This window comes from Alternaria alternata (assembly GCF_001642055.1).
Source record: "Alternaria alternata strain SRC1lrK2f unplaced genomic scaffold CC77scaffold_24, whole genome shotgun sequence".
NCBI lineage: Eukaryota > Fungi > Ascomycota > Dothideomycetes > Pleosporales > Pleosporaceae > Alternaria > Alternaria alternata.
Genome location: NW_017306213.1, coordinates 94,075 through 111,078, shown reverse-complemented (window position 1 = coordinate 111,078; position 17,004 = coordinate 94,075). Strand labels below are relative to the sequence as shown.

Genomic DNA, 17,004 nt, shown 5'->3' with positions numbered 1-17,004 from the left:
GAAGACACTGAAGAAGTGTGTTTGGGATACATCAGGATGAACTTTGTGGTATTGGAAGGATATAGTTGCATTATTGTGGTCGAAAGACTATGTCTATTATGACCCCGAAATGGGTAGTCCAAATCATCTCGTAGGATCGCGAGAGCGTACGTGGAATGATGCAAACACCCACTAGCGCTCGAGGCGCGTCAATTTAAACAGGTACCGTCACACAGCCGCACACCACTTGCCTCGCCGCTGCCTTGCAGTGAGCGAGGAGCTTTCCTAATTAGCAAAGTCGCGCTCCGTCGCTCTTGGGAGGTGAAGGGAAGTTGCGGTACAAATACGTTCGTCATGGCACACCAATTATCTGTCGTCGGCGACTTCTCTTCACTTCTTCGACTTGCGGGATCAGAGACGCAGAACCGCGCATTGCTTGGTTGTAATAATTTGGTCGCTGCGGCACCTCATAGGTCTCTTATCCTCATTCCCATGCGATAGCTTTCCGCTACCCAGGTTCTCGTCAACATGGTAAGCACACTAACCGCCTGCGCACGCTGGCCAATCACTGACGGGTATTAGATCCAATCACCCGCCATCGTTCTCATGTCTGCTCTCCACGCTGGATTGTCAGTCGCCCAGCAATATCCGTTACCTGTAACCTATGATACCGTCATCAAATCGCCCGTCGACCCTAGCATCACCATATCCTATAAAACGCCCGACGCCCATTCGTGTGCAACGGCTTTCGAGGCGCAGAAGCAGTATACTGGATATGTCAATCTTCCTCCGTTTACGCTTGAGCCGTTCCAGCAGGATTACTCAATCAATACCTTCTTCTGGTTCTTCGAGGCACGTGAGAACCCCGAAACTGCACCATTGACGATCTGGTTGAATGGAGGACCTGGCGGTTCAAGCATGTTCGGGCTTTTCGGAGAGATGGGACCTTGTGAGATTGTAGAAGGTCCAGACGGCAGCTACACCACGCAGACCAGGGTTTGGGGATGGGATCGCAGTTCCAACGTAATCTTCATCGACCAACCTACCCAAGTCGGCTTCTCATACGATGAGCTCCGCAACGCTTCGGTGGACTTTAGTATACCTGATTATACCGGTCGGGACGAGCTCATGGAACCTTCCCCACTTCCTGCTGACGTTCCCGAATGGCGCTTTAAGAACGGCACTTTCCCTTCTGCTATTCGAGCCAATACAGAAAACCTGACTACTGTTGCCGCACAAGCATCGTGGCACTTCCTCCAAGGGTTCCTATCGGCGTTCCCTCAGTACAACCCTGGCGCTCGACCCCACAGCGATACTATCGAGCCTTGTCATGTCAACCTGTTCAGCGAGAGCTACGGTGGTACTTACGGTCCACTTTTCGCCGACTATTACGAGAGCCAGAATGATCGTCGGGAAAAGGGTGAGATTTCATCCGAAGCGCTCGACATTCGGCTTGGGTCACTCGGCATCGTCAACGGCGCAATGGATGTTTACGGGTCGGCACTTTTTGGCCTGGAGTTCATGTACAACAACACCTATGGCATCGAAGGCATTGACCTCACTACCTATCAAAACTTGGTGTCGGAACTCCACGTAGACATGGGCTGCCAAGATCTGGTGACACAGTGCGGCGCGTTAGCAGCCCTCAACGACCCCGAAGGTCTTAGTACCGACCAAGACGTTAACGATCTATGCTACAGTGCCATCTATAACTGCACAGCGGTTTCTAGTGTTGCCTACACCACTGGTAGGAGTATCTACGACTTCCGAGCTGGTCCAACGGTCGGGCCTGCTGTTCCACTCGCAGAGTATTTGAACGAAGAGGGTTTCCTACAATCCATTGGCGCACCGGTCAACTTCACCTCCACTAGCTATACCGTTGCGAATGTTTTCCAATACAGTAAGTCACTATATGTTATTCCCGGTTGTCTGCGGAACAATCTTACTAATGTCCTGCCTAGATGGAGATGCAGCCCGCGGAGGGCAAATCGCCGCTTTAGCGGATCTGCTTGCTCGTGGTATCAAAGTCGCTCTCATCTACGGTGACGCTGATGTCATATGCAATTGGTATGGAGGACAAAACTACTCTCTTGAGATTGCTGGTCTCGTTCCAGAATACAAGACGGCTTTCCCGGAGGCTGGGTATGCGGACATTGTTGTGAACGATTCCTACATTGGCGGAGCAGTCCGTCAATATGGCAACCTCTCGTTCTCTCGGATTTATGATGCCGGCCACCAAGTACCGTATTACCAGCCAGAGACCGCCTTCACTGTCTTCACTCGCGTCATTCAAGGCGATGACATCAGTATGGGTCGCAATGTCGATCTGTCCAGCTTTGGTACCGAAGGCCCTAGCACTTCTGATCACAAAAACGACGCGGGAACCTCTCCCGCACCGATTTGTTGGATTCGGGAGGCATATCTCAGCTGCACTGAGGAGGAAAATGCTGGTATTACTACAGGAAATGGCACAGTGAAGGCCGGAATATGGTATCCATCGGAGGAAGACATACCAACTAGCGCGTCGCAGGGTGTACCCAAGTCGCGGCCCACTTCGACAACCTCTGCGGCTCTGACAGGTGTGTATAGTGCTACCAGCACCCCGACGGTCAAGCAGACCTCCGGAGCATCGTCGCTTAGGCTGAACCTTCCATTTCGCCTTTCGCGCCGCGACATCCATGCGGACCTGTTGTTGGCGGAAGATGAAGCTTACAGCCGTGGACGCAACGTAAGGAATGGTCTCATTGGAGGTCTTGCTGCGGCTATCGCTCTGCTGTTGTGAGTGCATTGCACTCTTCTCATATTTGTCATATAGACCAACTTGCACGCTCATTGAAGTCCACTCTCTTCCTTCAACACTTCGCAAACCATTCGTCACATTGTGGCTGTCACACACGTTCTTGTTCCTCAGAGATTGATTTACTGAAAGATGCGGTATAGAGGTCTACTTTCCATGCTGTGTTGCTGCCGATGCTTCAGACGCCGAGAGGTCTACAAAGGGCCCTTTCCGGACGACGGCGAAAGAGGCCCAATAGTTGTCAAGCAGATGATCGATGACAGACCAGCGCCAACGTACTCTGGTCGGCCAATAGCACGTCTGGATCCAATACCAGAGGCAAGCCCAAGACCCAGCGACGATTTGAGAGATAGAACAGCCATCGCGTCAGGCCAGCCAGTATCTATGCCAGATATGGAAGAGGACCCTTTCGTTTCACCCGTCCAGCGATCGACCCCCTTACTGCAGGATGCAGGGCTGTTAACACGTGCACCAAGCAGATGGCCTACAGAGACCATTGCAGCGCCCACGCCTCCTCCTCCTGAGCCAGATGTTGTCGCACCTCTGGCACTGGCGATGTCCGTGCCGCCTACGCCACCAGAGCCCTTGCCAACCACAACAGCGCCGATAAAAACGCCCTCGCCTACCCCAGCACAGCCAGTACCGCCTTTACTTGAGTCAACACCCTCTCGAGACCCAGTACCTACGTTAGTACAACATACAACTACGTCTCTCCCTTCCTCGCCACTTCATATCCCGATAAGCGTGCCGCCATCGCCTGTTCCGAAGCCAAACATAGAAACATTGCTAGCGCCTCCGCAGCCGTCACTCTACACACGTATCAAGTCTATGTTTATAGCTATACCAGGGGGTCAGGAAGCTGCTGTCCAGACTGACGGATCTGTTGATCGACGAGTGCTGTTGCCGCGCGTTGTTGTAAGATTACCTTCTTCCAAGCGTGCACCGACAGCTGCAATACCAACGTGGTCCACTGAGGTCTGGTTATGATGCAAGCCTAAATTCCAAGTAGCATTCATGCCGGAAATACGGTGTGTCTTGTTGGTGATGGGATCACGCGCTTCAAGTAGCCGGGGGCAGATTTGCTGATGACTGACGAATTATTGATACTGGAGGACAAGACACGGCAGCACGGTAATGAGCGTGAAATTGGTTAGAGAAAACGAACAATAGCAGGAAATACATGCTCGAGCGCAAAGGGACTATTGTTTCATATGCATTGACCCGTTTCGAAGTCGATCTATCTTACTATTGTTCTGCCGTCTATACGGCTACCTTGACTCTATCCAGAATGTGGCTAACATACTAGCAGACCCTAGCCTGGTCATTATCTTCTAGACAAACCCTAAACTTCCAACGGCACAACGTCGACGCTGCTTGTCTTCACTTTGTCTTCACCAGTAGCGAGTATCGCTATGATTGCACGCATCACGCCTGTTGATCATGCTGCAAGATTATTACGCTGGGGCCTCAGCTAGCGCATGAAACATCATGCCCATACGAAGGAATTTTGTTATACTGGCTACATCCTCCTATTAAGATATCGCAGGCATCTTCCTACTGTGTTCTATATTGACACAGAAACAGATCAGATGACTGCGATTTCACCTAGAGTCGGTCACGAACAAACAGGCTCCCTTGTACTTTGCAATATGCGATTAACATGTTGACGGAAGCGCATGTTCTCATGTTTTGGCAAACGAGCGGTTCTGATTTGGTTGCGAGTACCAACCAATCTGCGGAGAGTCAACGCGAACCATGGTAGAGAGGCGAAACTGGTTGATCTGATCACTGCAATAGGTCTACAACTTCCATGTCGGTAGTGACGAACAGTCTCAAGCAGAAGCCACTGAGGATATCTGGATTCCTCCAACAATTACAGCAAGCAGTAGAATGACCGTGCACTACTTCACCTTGGTCGAGCTGCCTCGAGAAGGAGCGACCCACTACGACCCTCGCCTCACTCTCACTATAGATAACATATTGAATACTCGCCTTTCCACTGATTTCAGCCCTTTACAAACTATACTACGGTCACGAATAATTCAACTCTACCAAAATTACAATGACAGTCTTTGCAAACAAGCAAGATTTCAACAACCTAGGTCTTGAGCAATTTCGACAGTCGCACACACATGCCTCGCAGGACTGCTCCATATGTCTCCAGCCTCTTGCCGTTCACCCCACCAAAGACGGTATCCCCGACCCAAAATGCCATGCCGCCATTCGCGTCGCCGCCTGCGGCCACATTGTCGGCAAAGACTGTCTAGACGCCTGGCTTGACGTCGGTCATACCTGTCCAACATGCAAACGCCTACTCTTCGAAGCCACTGGTGATCCTATCACACAGAGAGATATCAACCGCATCCTCCGTACACTGGGTCCGAGTTTTGGTGAGGATGCGATCATGGTGGTTGTTGCACGACTTATGGCCCGTCAGGAACAGGAGCGTGCGCGAATGAGACAGGCGCATGAGATCGAAATGGAGAAGATTAAGGCGGAGGAGACGCAGGAAAACTACGATAAATTTTCGCTTTCTGACGAGGACTTCTTGGATAGTGGTGATGAGATAGATTTTGACGAGGCTGACGACGACAAGGAGATTGAGCTAGGAGAAGATGAGGATGGTGACTTCGAGGAAGAAGAACAAGACGAGGATCAAAACTAGACTTTATTGGGTTGCTGTAGTTTGTGGGACTTATAGCAGATTATGGCAGGTTTTTGATGGACGGGCGGCCGCTTACTTATAGTGTCCAAACCCGTTTTGCTATCGGACTCTGGAATATGACCTGCATTTCGAGCTATCGGCGCAAGGAAATCTAGGCTCCTCTATCATCATTTTCATCTAATCACTTACTCTCAACTCTTAGGTTTGTCCACATCAAACCCGTAACCGGCACCTTGGCCACCGCAAATCCAATCAGCACCTTGACTTGCAGGTTATACGCCTCCCCAAACAACATCCTCACCCGCTCCAGAGTTTCGGGTGAAAGATGTTGCACTAACTCTGTCCTTTCTAACAAGCTTTCTGCGAGTTCCAAGGGAAGGATATCGGTCAGGTGGGAACGAATGTAAGGTGTGGAAATAGATGTCACAATAGCGATACCGACCAGACCGCCCAAGGTGCGGAACTGCGACGTAGCTGCTGACCCAACGGCTAGTAATTGTCAGTAACATGACACTTGAAGTTACGCGCGTCAGGATATAATGTGCGACTTACCCAAATCCCTCTTCTCCATCGCATACGGCACAAGCATGATAAGTCCGGAGTTGACAAGACCGGTTCCAGTACCCGCAATGATCTGGTATGCATACTGACTAGCATCAATGTGCGACGAAGTGTCAATCCATGCGAGCAATGTGATACCAAGAACCTCCATTAGAGAGCCTGCGAGGATGATCCAGCATGGCGGTATCCTGGGTTTTCCCATCAAAGCGCCGGCAACTCCACTGCCAAAAGGTACGAAAGCGCCGTATGTGAGGAGGCGGACGGCAGCTGCGAGAGGGGAAAGGCCGTTCACAGTGATGTAGCGTTGGGGAATCTGTGCGATGCATACGAACATGACTGTGCCGGAGAGATAGGTATTTCTGGAGTATACGTTAGAATGGTTTGAGGAGATGGTAGAATTTGGCAGACATACATGATCATGCCCAGCTGTATGCGACTTTGGCAGAAGCGCCAAGGGAAGACAGGCTCTGGGTTGGTGCGATGCTGCGTTGCGTACCATTGCCATGTGAAGAAGGCGATCGCAAAAGGTGCAGAAGCAACGAGTAGGGGAAGAACTTTGTTGGAAGACCAGGCATAGTCTAGCGATGCTTGTTGCAGACCTGTAGCAAGCAACACAAGAGTTCCCAGCATCAACGTCGCGCCTAGAAAGTCGAGCCGACGGAGAGTGTGTTTTGAGAAAATGGGGTGTTTCTGCTGCGCAGCAGGTTCGTTGAAGAGTGTTCTCGGGAGTGTGAAGCACAGTGAAATGGCAGTAAGAACTCCTACAGGAACGCTGATCATAATGTCAGTAGGCTCTATGAGTTCCTTCAGGAAAGACACATACTTCAAAAGGAAGATCCACCGCCAGCTTCCGTGCAGTGTGATACCACCACCAAGAAGCGGCCCTGTGATCAAACTGAGCGCAAGCACCATACTAACACCCGCCATGTACTGTGGAAACTTCCTCTTTGGAACAATCTCCATGAACAGGAGTTGAGTGAGGGCATATACACCACAGCCTCCGATACCCTGGCACCATCTAAACATGATAAGCTGTATGAGTGTCTGGCTAGCCCCACAGAGTGCCGAGAACAAGGTGAAGATGAGTAGTGCAGCGATGAGTGTGTACTTGCGTCCTGCGATGTCCGACAGTTTCGCCCAGATCATCTGGAGACCTTGAGTGAGGTTAGACAAGCAACTAATCCGATATTATAATGCAATACTTACTGCAGTACGTCAACATGTACGCTGTGAAGAGCCATGAGCTCTTCTCGTAGCCGCCTAATTCATCGGTAATGTCCACAATAGCGGTACTGATGATTGTAGACTCGAGAGTCACAAGGAAAATAGAGACCGTAAGACAAGTATTGATCAGGTAGAGCTTGATACCTGTGATATACTTCGATTCATCAGCCGTAGCCACGGTCTCGGCTTCATTGGGGGATGAGGTGTCTGTAAACGCCTTCTCGACACTTGAAGTGTCCATCACGATATCGTCTCTCGAAGTAGAAGACATCTTTGTGTTCTGATCTGAAAAACCTGTGAAAAAAGCCGAACACAAAGGGACAATATATTATAAAAGGGTGACTATCAGGGGTGTAACAACTGTGCCTCCTAGCGAAAGTGAACACCTCATTCTCCATGCACTTACGATAAGACCGTGCCATGCATCACTGGCTATCAGAACGCATGTATCTAACAACGCACGGCGAAGGATACCGTTCAAGTCCTGGCCGCCCGACGGTATCACAAATCAAGCCTTTCAACTGCCGCATGATGTTGCGAACCGATAGTAAGCTGACGGTCCCCAGACGATGGTATCACAAGGACGCCGCAATAAAGATGTTCCTTGGCCCCCATATACGAGCCGGAGTAAGATGTCTATATGTGTGGCTGTTCTCGGTGTGCCCGAATTCATGTGGGTGGTGAAGGATACGCCCCGAAGGATGGTTGTGGGGGCGGGGCTATGCGATTGGGGCCACTATTGCCGCCCGCCTCCCGCCCGGGCGTTGCTTGTTGAACCGGGAGAACTAAAAGTCAACAGTAGTCTTGTACCGAGAGACTGGTTAAATGCCCGTCCAAGACCCAATTAGCGAGGCCAATATGCAAAGACCTGTGGGTTAACGAATTGTGCAAGGAAGCTGCGCCTCTCGTACGCCCTGACGTGGTGAGGTGTAACCGATGAAAGTGGCCCGACGCGAATACTTTGCGAACGTATCTATGATGGATTGTTTTCGCGAGACACGGTCAATCTTACGAAGGCGCTCGCTTATCTTGGGATCTTTGCGACAATTTAGCCTGATGTTTTCACTGTCTCTTAGTTAATCGATGAAACAAGAAAGAAGGCAGCCTCGGTCTTTAGAGTAGGCCATATCAACATGATAGTAAAGTCAAGCCTTCTTCGTGTTATCCCTCATACTCCTAACACAAGTTTTGACACGACTGCCGTCGCCGCGAATGTCGGAATCCGTTTTCCACTCCCGTCGCCAATCTGGCCCCATGGGATGGCGCTTAGACTGGCAGAATTGATGTTGAGATGGCCATCGTCGCGGTCGGCGACTCAAAGATGGATGACTGCAGATGCGATAGCTTCACAGATCGTGGTTAGCCTCGGTTTTCTAGATTGATAACTGCCACCACAGCCGCTTACTTGTGGGTCGCCACTATGCTCGAACAGCCATCGCGCTTACACCCTCAGTAGAACTAACACGAAGAAGAGCCGTGAACCAACCTCGAACTGGGGCACATACATACGATTTTAGTAGACTATCGAGTGACGAGTTTCTCTGCTGTCAACTCCAAGCGCCACTGCAATCGTGCTGGTATGCCTGATATGCTCGATATGCTGTTAATAGAGACTTCTTTTCTCAGTGAGGATCGCCTAGCATAGCGGATAAATCGACGGCAGTCAATTAGCGTTGTCTCGGAGAGAGAGATAGAAAACCAGAAGGCTGAATGGTGGAAAAAGATAGCAGACGCGGGAGGAAGCTCCTACTGCCACTGAAGACCATCGTAAGCTGCGAACGAGGATGAGATGCCCACATGTTGGTATGGTGGTGGCTGATTGTCTAGCTAGAGGGTCCAGGGCGGAAAGACTGCACGGAAGGAGCTTTGATGCGTCTGATAGAGTTGGTGACAATATGAGGAAAGCCCTACGGTGTCGCAAGATATAAAGTCAAGCGCCATGGAGGCTCAACTCTAGCAGTCTCGATCATAAGTTTCTCCAAATCACCCATACCTGAACCTCTTTCTACTCTAGCTCAGAATGATCATCTCCATTCCAATCACCATCGGTGTGGCCGTAACCTATGTCAGTGACTCTTCAACGTATGATACAGTCTCGACTTACATGAAGACAGTTTGTGTGCTGCGCCGTATACAACCTATGGTTCCATCCTCTTGCGAAACAGCCAGGGCCGTTCTTTGCTCGTATCTCAGGCATTCCCTCATTCTACCACGCCTGCATAGGAGACCGTCACATTTGGTCTTGGAGGCAGTTCCAGATTTATGGTACATTCGACTCCAGACTTCCTTCATACATCCCACTGACCCCCTTCCCTAGGCGACAAATTCCGAGCGACTCCAAATCTTCTTCTCTTCCAGACACCTGAAGCTTACAATGCCATGTTCGGTCACAAAGCGAACGTCAAGAAGTCCCCGTTCTATGAAGTATGGAGGCGTAACAAACACGACCTCAACACATTAGGCTGTACCGATGTTGAAACGCACGCCAGGAGGAGAAAAGCCCTCTCACTAGCTTTTACCGATCAGTCAGTCAAGGCTACCGTACCTTTTGTAGCTCGGCATGTCGATCGCTGGAACGAGTTACTGCCCGGTGAGATTTTCGGTGTCGAGGGATGGTCTGGACCGCAGAACCTTACGGAGTGGACTGACTTCTTGCTCTTCGACATGTTCGGTGACATCTGTTTCGGCAGTTCCAACAATACCAAAGAGCCTGGGCCGAACAATCTGAAGCGTATTCCGTACAACATCACTAGATACCTGCGCTTTTATAATCCTGTGAGTTGCTGTTAGCCCCTATGATAACCCTTGTATTCAGTCTGACGGTCGTAGCTCGCCAAGTCACCATTTCGAAGCTTGTTGCTTTGGCTCAAGCCTCGTGGTTTGGATAACTTGATGAAGCTCATCACTCCGAAGGAGATCAAAGAGTACTTTGCCTTTACTGAAAATCTGGCCATGAGCCGCGTCGAGTCTGAAAGGAAGAACGAAACCGAAAAACGTCCAGCTGAGCGTGAAGACATGTTCCACTTCTTGTGCACAGCCAAGGACCCAGAGACGGGTGATTTTGCGCTGAGTACCGAAAACTTGATAGCCGATGCAAATCTGCTCACTGTTGCCGGCTCAGACACCACGAGTGCGACAGTAACCGCGCTCTTCTTCTTCCTCACTCGCAACCCGAAAGTGTACACAAAGCTGGTCCATGAGATTAGGAACAACTTCGGCAGTGCTGAAGATATCGGCTCAGGTCCGGATCTGATGGCAAAATGCGAGTACCTCAGAGCAGCGGTGTATGAGACCTTGCGCCTCTCGCCAGCTGGCCCTAGCGAGCTTGAACGCACTGTACTTTCGGGTGGCATCAGGATCGCTGGCGAACATATTCCTGGAGGTATCACGATCGGAGTGCCCAAGTGGTCGCTCGGCCGGAATGAAGCCCTCTGGGGTGATTACAACACCTTCCGCCCAGAGAGATGGATCGCCTCCGATTCGAATACGCAAGATGAGGTGAACCACTTGAAGCGATCCTTCCATCCTTTCTCCAAGGGCGTAGGGAGCTGCCTAGGTCAGAAGATGGCAATGATACAACTTTGCATGATTGTTGGAAGAACTCTCTGGAGATACGACGTGCGACAGGCTCCTGGACAATGCGTCGGAGAAGGTCGTCCTGATCTTGGCTGGGGCAGAAGGAACCGTGGCCACTTCCAGCTGAGAGACGCGTACATTTCTCTCCGTGAAGGCCCGATCGTCCAGTTCAAGAAGCGGGTGCTATGATCGTGGCCTGTGTGCCGTAGTAGGGCTATAGACTGAAGTCTGGAAGTTGCTGAGCAAGGCTGCAAGATTAGTCCTCGTTCTGTTCTCTTATTGCATCAATAGAAGGTGCGAATTCGCGAGTCAATCTGGTATTAATGCTCTGCCGTCTTTGCTATTGCATGCAGCTCGAAGTCACCATCGCAAGGCAGACGAACTGAATGGTCGCTTTAATCTATCACGATGGAGTTGCTATGGAAAACAGTGCGTTGCTCATTGTTGAGAAATTCGCAGGGACAGCGCCAGTAGTGAAAACTAGCTTCGGTGAAGCGATCGCAGTAGGAGTGGCGAGGACAGCGTTGCATGCGTGCTTTAGATGCGTGCCGTTATCTTAGTCATCGACCCTGCCTCTATGGTCGTCTGTATTAAACCGTAAGAACACCCACTAGTTTCGACCAAGATCTATCGTACTCGTCGACGCAAACCGACCTCACTGCAGATATTCACCTTAGCTGGGGACACGCTAAATTACTGGCATGAAGGGGACATTTCACTAACTGCTGCAGCAATCATGCGATATCATACTTTTTGTATGTAAAACAAAAACCCAATGGAGTGGCATTCAACGATGGGTTGGCTGACGATATCGGAATGCTGCCCAATCACTACCAACCCTCGACAATACCTGCTCGATACCTTGTCACTACTAACCCAATCATTTCCAGCAGCAACTACTCCAGGGTTCAAGACACGTGAAAGGTGGTGTTCCAGACTACAAAAGCAAGAGAGGCGAAGGCTTATGGTAAGGGGAGATGTGTCGCTTTCCGGTGAGCGCGTTCGTGAGTCATAGGCCGACGATCCATGCAACCCCCCAAAAGTCGTGCACACCAGGCTGCACCCTCCCAACTCCAACCCTCAGCGATCATCCCCGCATTCAAGGTCTTTGGTATGTTTTCCTATCGCCCACCGACGCCCTTGTTGTCGCCGTGATTTTGCATTCTATTGTTTGCGCTTTGTTGAGCGCGTGTTGAGTGTGTGCGCATTCAAAGCCGGGGAGGCGCAGCTGTCTCAGATTGTCGCACGCATTCCAAAGGGCGGCAACTCAACCATAAGATTTCAAGGAGACGTGTCGCGATGAGATTTTTCTCTTCAGTCTGCGCGGGCGATGGCGGCCACTGTGCGGCAAGTGAGGCGACGGGGTCGAGTGGACGGGCTGGATTTGGGCCATCGCTCAATCCGGGTCAGTGCGTCGTCATCGCTGGTAATGAGGTAAAGGCACCGGCCGACCTGCGAGCATCAGTAAGGCAGCAGCAACATCACCACCGCTGCACCTTCCAGTATGGCATGCACAAGCAGCCGGCGGCACCGCGACCACGACAGGCAAGCTGCATCAGTGACTGCGACATGGCATATGCGGAGTGAAGCTGGGGAAGTGAAGGGAAACGGTCACGCATGATGATGGGAGCCCCTTTTGCTCACAGCAGAATCTTCTCGCTACCGGCTATCTGAAGCTAAGCCCCAATCGCCGCTGTACCCCTGCTCGCTAGCGCGCCTCACAGGGCTTGGCGGGCGGGCTCCCAGCACTATAAGTTCTCGGCCTCCCCCCCAACTTTTTCACGAGATTTCCGCCGAGCCCGCCGTTGTCGCAACACCTCAACCTCTCTACACCATCATCGCCGCACTTGAAAACTCACATTTTCAGCTGCGTGCTCACTAACACTGCGACTCAAAAACTCCGGTGTGCTAAATCCGCACATATCCACTCTCTCAGAGGTCGCGATCGGCGCTAGCTTCATCCAGCTTGCGACAGCCCAACAGCAGCCTCATCCCCAGTCGCAATCTCGACTTACCCCGCCAAAGGCTTGCTGGCTACGCTTTTGGTCACCTTAATTACTCCACTAACTCGCCGTCGTCTCTGCGACAGCTTACTACTCGACGGCATACTTGTCAACGTTTGCGAGGGACACATTCGCTTGTAGCTCTCCTGCCTCCGGTACCGTCTCCACCTATTCCATAGACAGACACTCCTCCGGCGTCGACCGACCTCGCTCTACACATCGCGATCTCGTAGTCCGCCCGGCTTGACCGTCGCTGCCGCTTTAGAACACACTCTGACCTGCGCAGTCTGTCAAGATACCTCTCACTCTCCTCAAGAGTCTATCGCTCCAATTCCAATCATAAATTCATCATGGATCCAAACTCCCTGACTTCTCACCCGTCCACCGCCGCACAGGCTCAGACGGTAAGCTCTCGTGATGTTTCCCGTTTGTCAAACTTGTTCTAACGTTCGCTCTCAGTTCGTTGCTCCTGGATCTCTCTCCTACCCCCAGGGCGCGAACCTCGACCTGACTGCACCTGCCACTGAGCAGAACACTCAGCAGGTCGCCGAAAATGCGAACGGTGTTGCGACGCCTGCGGCTACTCCCGATACACAGAACGGTCAAGTGCCTTCTGGCATCGTGCCTACTCTCCAGAACATCGTGGCTACTGTCAACCTGTCCGCTCGCCTTGATCTCAAGACCATCGCTCTTCACGCCCGTAACGCCGAATACAACCCCAAGCGTTTCGCTGCTGTGATCATGCGTATTCGCGAGCCTAAGACGACGGCCTTGGTCTTTGCGAGTGGAAAAATGGTTGTAACCGGTGCCAAGTCTGAAGATGACAGCCGCCTTGCTTCCCGCAAATACGCGCGGATTATCCAGAAGCTTGGGTTTAGCGCAAAGTTCACCGTATGTTGTGTCGGACTGAGTATCCCTTCTTCAATGCTAACATTGACATAGGACTTCAAGATTCAGAACATTGTCGGCTCCTGCGACATTCGCTTCCCCATTCGTCTCGAGGGTCTTGCATCTCGCCATCACACTTTCTCTTCCTACGAGCCTGAGCTGTTCCCTGGTCTCATCTACCGTATGATGAAGCCGAGAATTGTCCTCTTGATCTTCGTGTCTGGCAAGATCGTCCTTACTGGTGCCAAGGTCCGTGAGGAGATCTACCAGGCCTTTGAGCTCATTTACCCAGTCTTGTCGGATTTCCGCAAGTCTTGAGCGACCTTCCCTCTCCAGATTCGGCTTCAACGAGCCTTGACTACACACCCCAGCTGGTGACATGGCTATGACTTGGACCTTTTCTTCTAACTTGTCATTTTTGCGGCATTGCATGGTGTTACGGTGGGCGGCATTTCCTTCTTCATGCCTTTTCAAAACTCCAAATTACCCCTCGACACGATTAGACATCTGCACGCGAGGTGCCTTCAACCCCTCTTAATCCTGGTCACGAAGGCTTTTTACTCTCTTCTCTTTTACTGGCGGGTATGATCACGTCGGCGGCTGGCGTGTGGGATGATACCGAGATTGCTTTATTGAGCCGAGGAAGGAACGTGTGGACGTTCGGAGAGTGCGACCGTAAAAGCTCGCACTGAGGGCTCTCAGAGGTTGACGATATGACACCAGAGTTCCTCATAGATGTTGGTGCTTCAAGCATCCATCGTATGTGTACATGACCCTTAGCCTTGAGACAGGTTAGGCAGTAATGTTATCATGACATAATACTTTGTTTCCCTGCTTGTGACGTGGTGTGGTCTGCGAGGGTGATGTCCTTTCCGTCCGTGGGCTTTGTTGCGTTCCAGTATGTGAGAAGTCCAGACCAGTGTGTACCTGTCGGGGCTCGGAAGGTCGTACGAGAGGAAGGGGCCAACGAAGCGGCGAACGATGAACTTGCAGGTGCGCTGCAGTCTCTTGCGTAGAAGAGGTCAATTCACCTGTAGCCGCATGTGCACTAAGCTCGGAAGGGAAAGTTGCGACAAACGCACTGCGACGTACACGCGCGTGGACGCAGGGAGCCTTTACGGGTGTCCATTGTGATGGAAGGCAAGAAACGATCAAAGTCGCAAGGTATTCGATCCTCGAAGTCCCAGCGAGAAGATGACTGTCGAGTTAGCAAGTTTCTAAGACATTTCTCGCTTCAAGCGGGTACTATATTAGACTTAAGTGTTAGAAGATGAGTTGCGCCGTTGCATGTCTCAGTTAGCGGTCGTAGTCTGCTTGGCTCGGGTAGGGGTCTTCGTCGATAATGTTTCGAAACATGACGACATGGAAATGACGTGCAGCGTTTCTAACAACGTCTGTACTATTGTTGCGGCTGAGGCTGTCGTGAGGGGTATAACGTTCTACTTTGGTCGTTGCATGAAGTGCAGAGAGAATAAAAAGGGAGGCGAGAGTTGAGATTTTTGATCGAGAACTGTGTAGCGAGCCGGATTATATCTACTGTCAGAAACGCTCCGCGTGATCAGGAATTTGTAGGGTAGAGGGTTAATGTGCGGGTGGGAAACGAGTGGGTCGCGCGCATATGCATGAAGCGCGCGTCAGTAGCTTGGCGCCTTCCTCCTCCTCCTTTCACAGCAACACCATGATCGCATAGCTCATCCTCACCTCAGTCCGCCATGTAGCCGCCATTTCACTTCTCTAGCCATAATTTGTAATATCCTCAGACCGATGCATACCTTCCTTACGCCTTACTACTACTGCCGCCGCCATGATGCGCATTCCACTCTTCCGCATCTGGTACTCGACCACGTACACGACCCTTCTCATAATCCTGCTCCTCCTCCTCGCCGTCACGCCTGCGGATACGATATATCAATCAATCAAATCTGAAGAACTTCAAAAGCTTTTTGTCATCGGTGGCGTCTACCTGCTCACTTGTTTGATCGTACTGTTGATCTACTCGACGCGCATCTACACAAATAGGACTGTGCTTGCGGCGATACCGAAGAGCTATGTGCCAATCGAGGAAGGAGAGGTGGGTAAAGGGGTGCGGAGGATGATTGTGAAGCATTTCAAGAGGAGTGCGGTCATTGCATGGGACAGCAGGCCGAGGGATGTTAGGGGTGAGGTTGACCTAGATGAGGAGAAAGGAGAGGAATCACGGCCGAACACAGCGGAGACGAGGAGGGAGAAGCACAAAGTGCACAAGAAGAAAGGCCACCATCACCATCACCATGCGCCTGATGCGACAATCATCCCCGTGTCTATGAACTCGCTGCCTTGGGGCAATGTCTCGCATCCTGGCTGGGCGTCCCCTTCGTCGCCTGATCTGCCAAACCTGCAGTACTGGGGCGTCATCTGCGAACTGCCCAATCTCATCGAAGCGAAAGCCGTTTCACTCGCGCCGCCAGACCCTGCGATCGAGGAAAGCGCTCCACAGTATCCTGATAATGCGCCACCTCTGCCGGATGCGCGCATTGTCACTCTCCTTCAGCGTCCGCGTGCAATGGGCTTGCGCGAATACCTCGCTCGCCTCGCAGACTTCGGGCTACTGAATCCACCCTCTCTCGGCGCTGCGTTCCTCGCACAATACGAGTACGCGCGATACTCTACCACGAGTTTGACGGAGACACAATTCAGAGATATCATGGCGGTCTTCGCAGAGATACTCAGTGGGATGACAGAAGTCGACCCCGAAGTTATCGAAGAAGCACGCGCACAAGACATCGAGTCTGATACGCGCAGCCTCGCACCCACAGAGTCCAGCTCCGAATCAAGCATCTCCTCGCACTCGCATCTGCCCTACCGCACACCCCAACTCGAGCGCCAAATCTCCTTGTCCTCTTTCAACAGTTCCCTCTCCACCTCCGATAGTAGTTCAACTCCACATTCACCTCAGACCGTCCGCACCGCACCATCGCGCCAACAGCGCAGCTCCACCGTTTTTGGCACGCCACGCACACCCTCACAAAGATCATATGCGGATGCAGAGTCGGACACAGGATCTGTTGTGGTTCATGAAAGACCGCGAAGAAGTCCAAGTACCTTGTTACCCAACTCGAGTGAGAGTTCTCTGGGCAGTGCTGGAAGTGTCATTCGCTTGCATCCTAATCCGAGTGAGGGAGACTTGCCGTACGAGTACAACATTGATGCTGGGTGAAAGGACGGGAGTGTGTGTTAGAAAGCACATCGACATTTCATGCATAGGCCTGTTTAAAACCGAGTCAGAGGCATAGCCGACATACAGCGACGTCCAGGGACGGGTTACAGGAACG

The 17,004-nt window shown here is 51.5% G+C and overlaps 6 protein-coding genes across 6 annotated transcripts; 5 read left to right on the top strand and 1 right to left on the bottom strand.

Moving 5' to 3' along the window:
* The first annotated feature begins 305 nt into the window (after positions 1–305).
* Positions 306–2,866, top strand: CC77DRAFT_431782 (carboxypeptidase S1). Its single transcript, XM_018531651.1, has 3 exons — positions 306–510; positions 562–1,879; positions 1,941–2,866. The coding sequence occupies exons 1-3, from the start codon at positions 508–510 to the stop codon at positions 2,759–2,761; spliced, it is 2,142 nt and encodes a 713-aa protein (XP_018381099.1). The 5' UTR covers positions 306–507; the 3' UTR covers positions 2,762–2,866.
* A 1,972-nt stretch (positions 2,867–4,838) lies between these two features.
* CC77DRAFT_1043832 (hypothetical protein) lies at positions 4,839–5,639 on the top strand (the record flags this gene model as incomplete). The annotated part of the gene is made up of 1 exon (XM_018527333.1): positions 4,839–5,639. One exon carries the CDS (start codon positions 4,839–4,841, stop codon positions 5,439–5,441), a length of 603 nt encoding a protein of 200 aa, XP_018381098.1. The 3' UTR covers positions 5,442–5,639.
* On the bottom strand, positions 5,351–7,620 carry CC77DRAFT_430591 (MFS general substrate transporter). Its single transcript, XM_018531647.1, has 5 exons — positions 7,209–7,620; positions 6,826–7,156; positions 6,415–6,774; positions 5,994–6,361; positions 5,351–5,930 (listed from the first exon to the last, which is right to left on the bottom strand). The coding sequence occupies exons 1-5, from the start codon at positions 7,495–7,497 to the stop codon at positions 5,623–5,625; spliced, it is 1,656 nt and encodes a 551-aa protein (XP_018381097.1). The 5' UTR covers positions 7,498–7,620; the 3' UTR covers positions 5,351–5,622.
* A 1,626-nt stretch (positions 7,621–9,246) lies between these two features.
* CC77DRAFT_1012835 (benzoate 4-monooxygenase cytochrome P450) lies at positions 9,247–10,991 on the top strand (the record flags this gene model as incomplete). The annotated part of the gene is made up of 4 exons (XM_018523796.1): positions 9,247–9,291; positions 9,341–9,491; positions 9,544–10,001; positions 10,056–10,991. 4 exons carry the CDS (start codon positions 9,247–9,249, stop codon positions 10,989–10,991), a joined length of 1,590 nt encoding a protein of 529 aa, XP_018381096.1.
* Positions 10,992–13,155: 2,164 nt separating this feature from the next.
* Positions 13,156–14,011, top strand: CC77DRAFT_945774 (TBP-domain-containing protein; the record flags this gene model as incomplete). Its single annotated transcript, XM_018535041.1, has 3 exons — positions 13,156–13,209; positions 13,265–13,696; positions 13,748–14,011. 3 exons carry the CDS (start codon positions 13,156–13,158, stop codon positions 14,009–14,011), a joined length of 750 nt encoding a protein of 249 aa, XP_018381095.1.
* Positions 14,012–15,497: 1,486 nt separating this feature from the next.
* CC77DRAFT_1012833 (sucrase/ferredoxin domain-containing protein) lies at positions 15,498–16,889 on the top strand (the record flags this gene model as incomplete). Its single annotated transcript, XM_018523795.1, has 1 exon — positions 15,498–16,889. The coding sequence occupies one exon, from the start codon at positions 15,498–15,500 to the stop codon at positions 16,887–16,889; it is 1,392 nt and encodes a 463-aa protein (XP_018381094.1).
* Positions 16,890–17,004: the final 115 nt, after the last annotated feature.

Bases quoted from the DNA above. Each gene is read 5' to 3' on its own strand.
- CC77DRAFT_431782 (XM_018531651.1), top strand. The intron at 1,880-1,940 runs GTAAGTCACTAT...TGTCCTGCCTAG, and splicing joins TGCGAATGTTTTCCAATACA to ATGGAGATGCAGCCCGCGGA.
- CC77DRAFT_430591 (XM_018531647.1), bottom strand. From the start codon at position 7,497: ATGTCTTCTACTTCGAGAGACGATATCGTGATGGACACTTCAAGTGTC. The intron at 6,775-6,825 runs GTATGTGTCTTT...CATTATGATCAG, and splicing joins CGGTGGATCTTCCTTTTGAA to CGTTCCTGTAGGAGTTCTTA. The intron at 5,931-5,993 runs GTAAGTCGCACA...GACAATTACTAG, and splicing joins GATGGAGAAGAGGGATTTGG to CCGTTGGGTCAGCAGCTACG.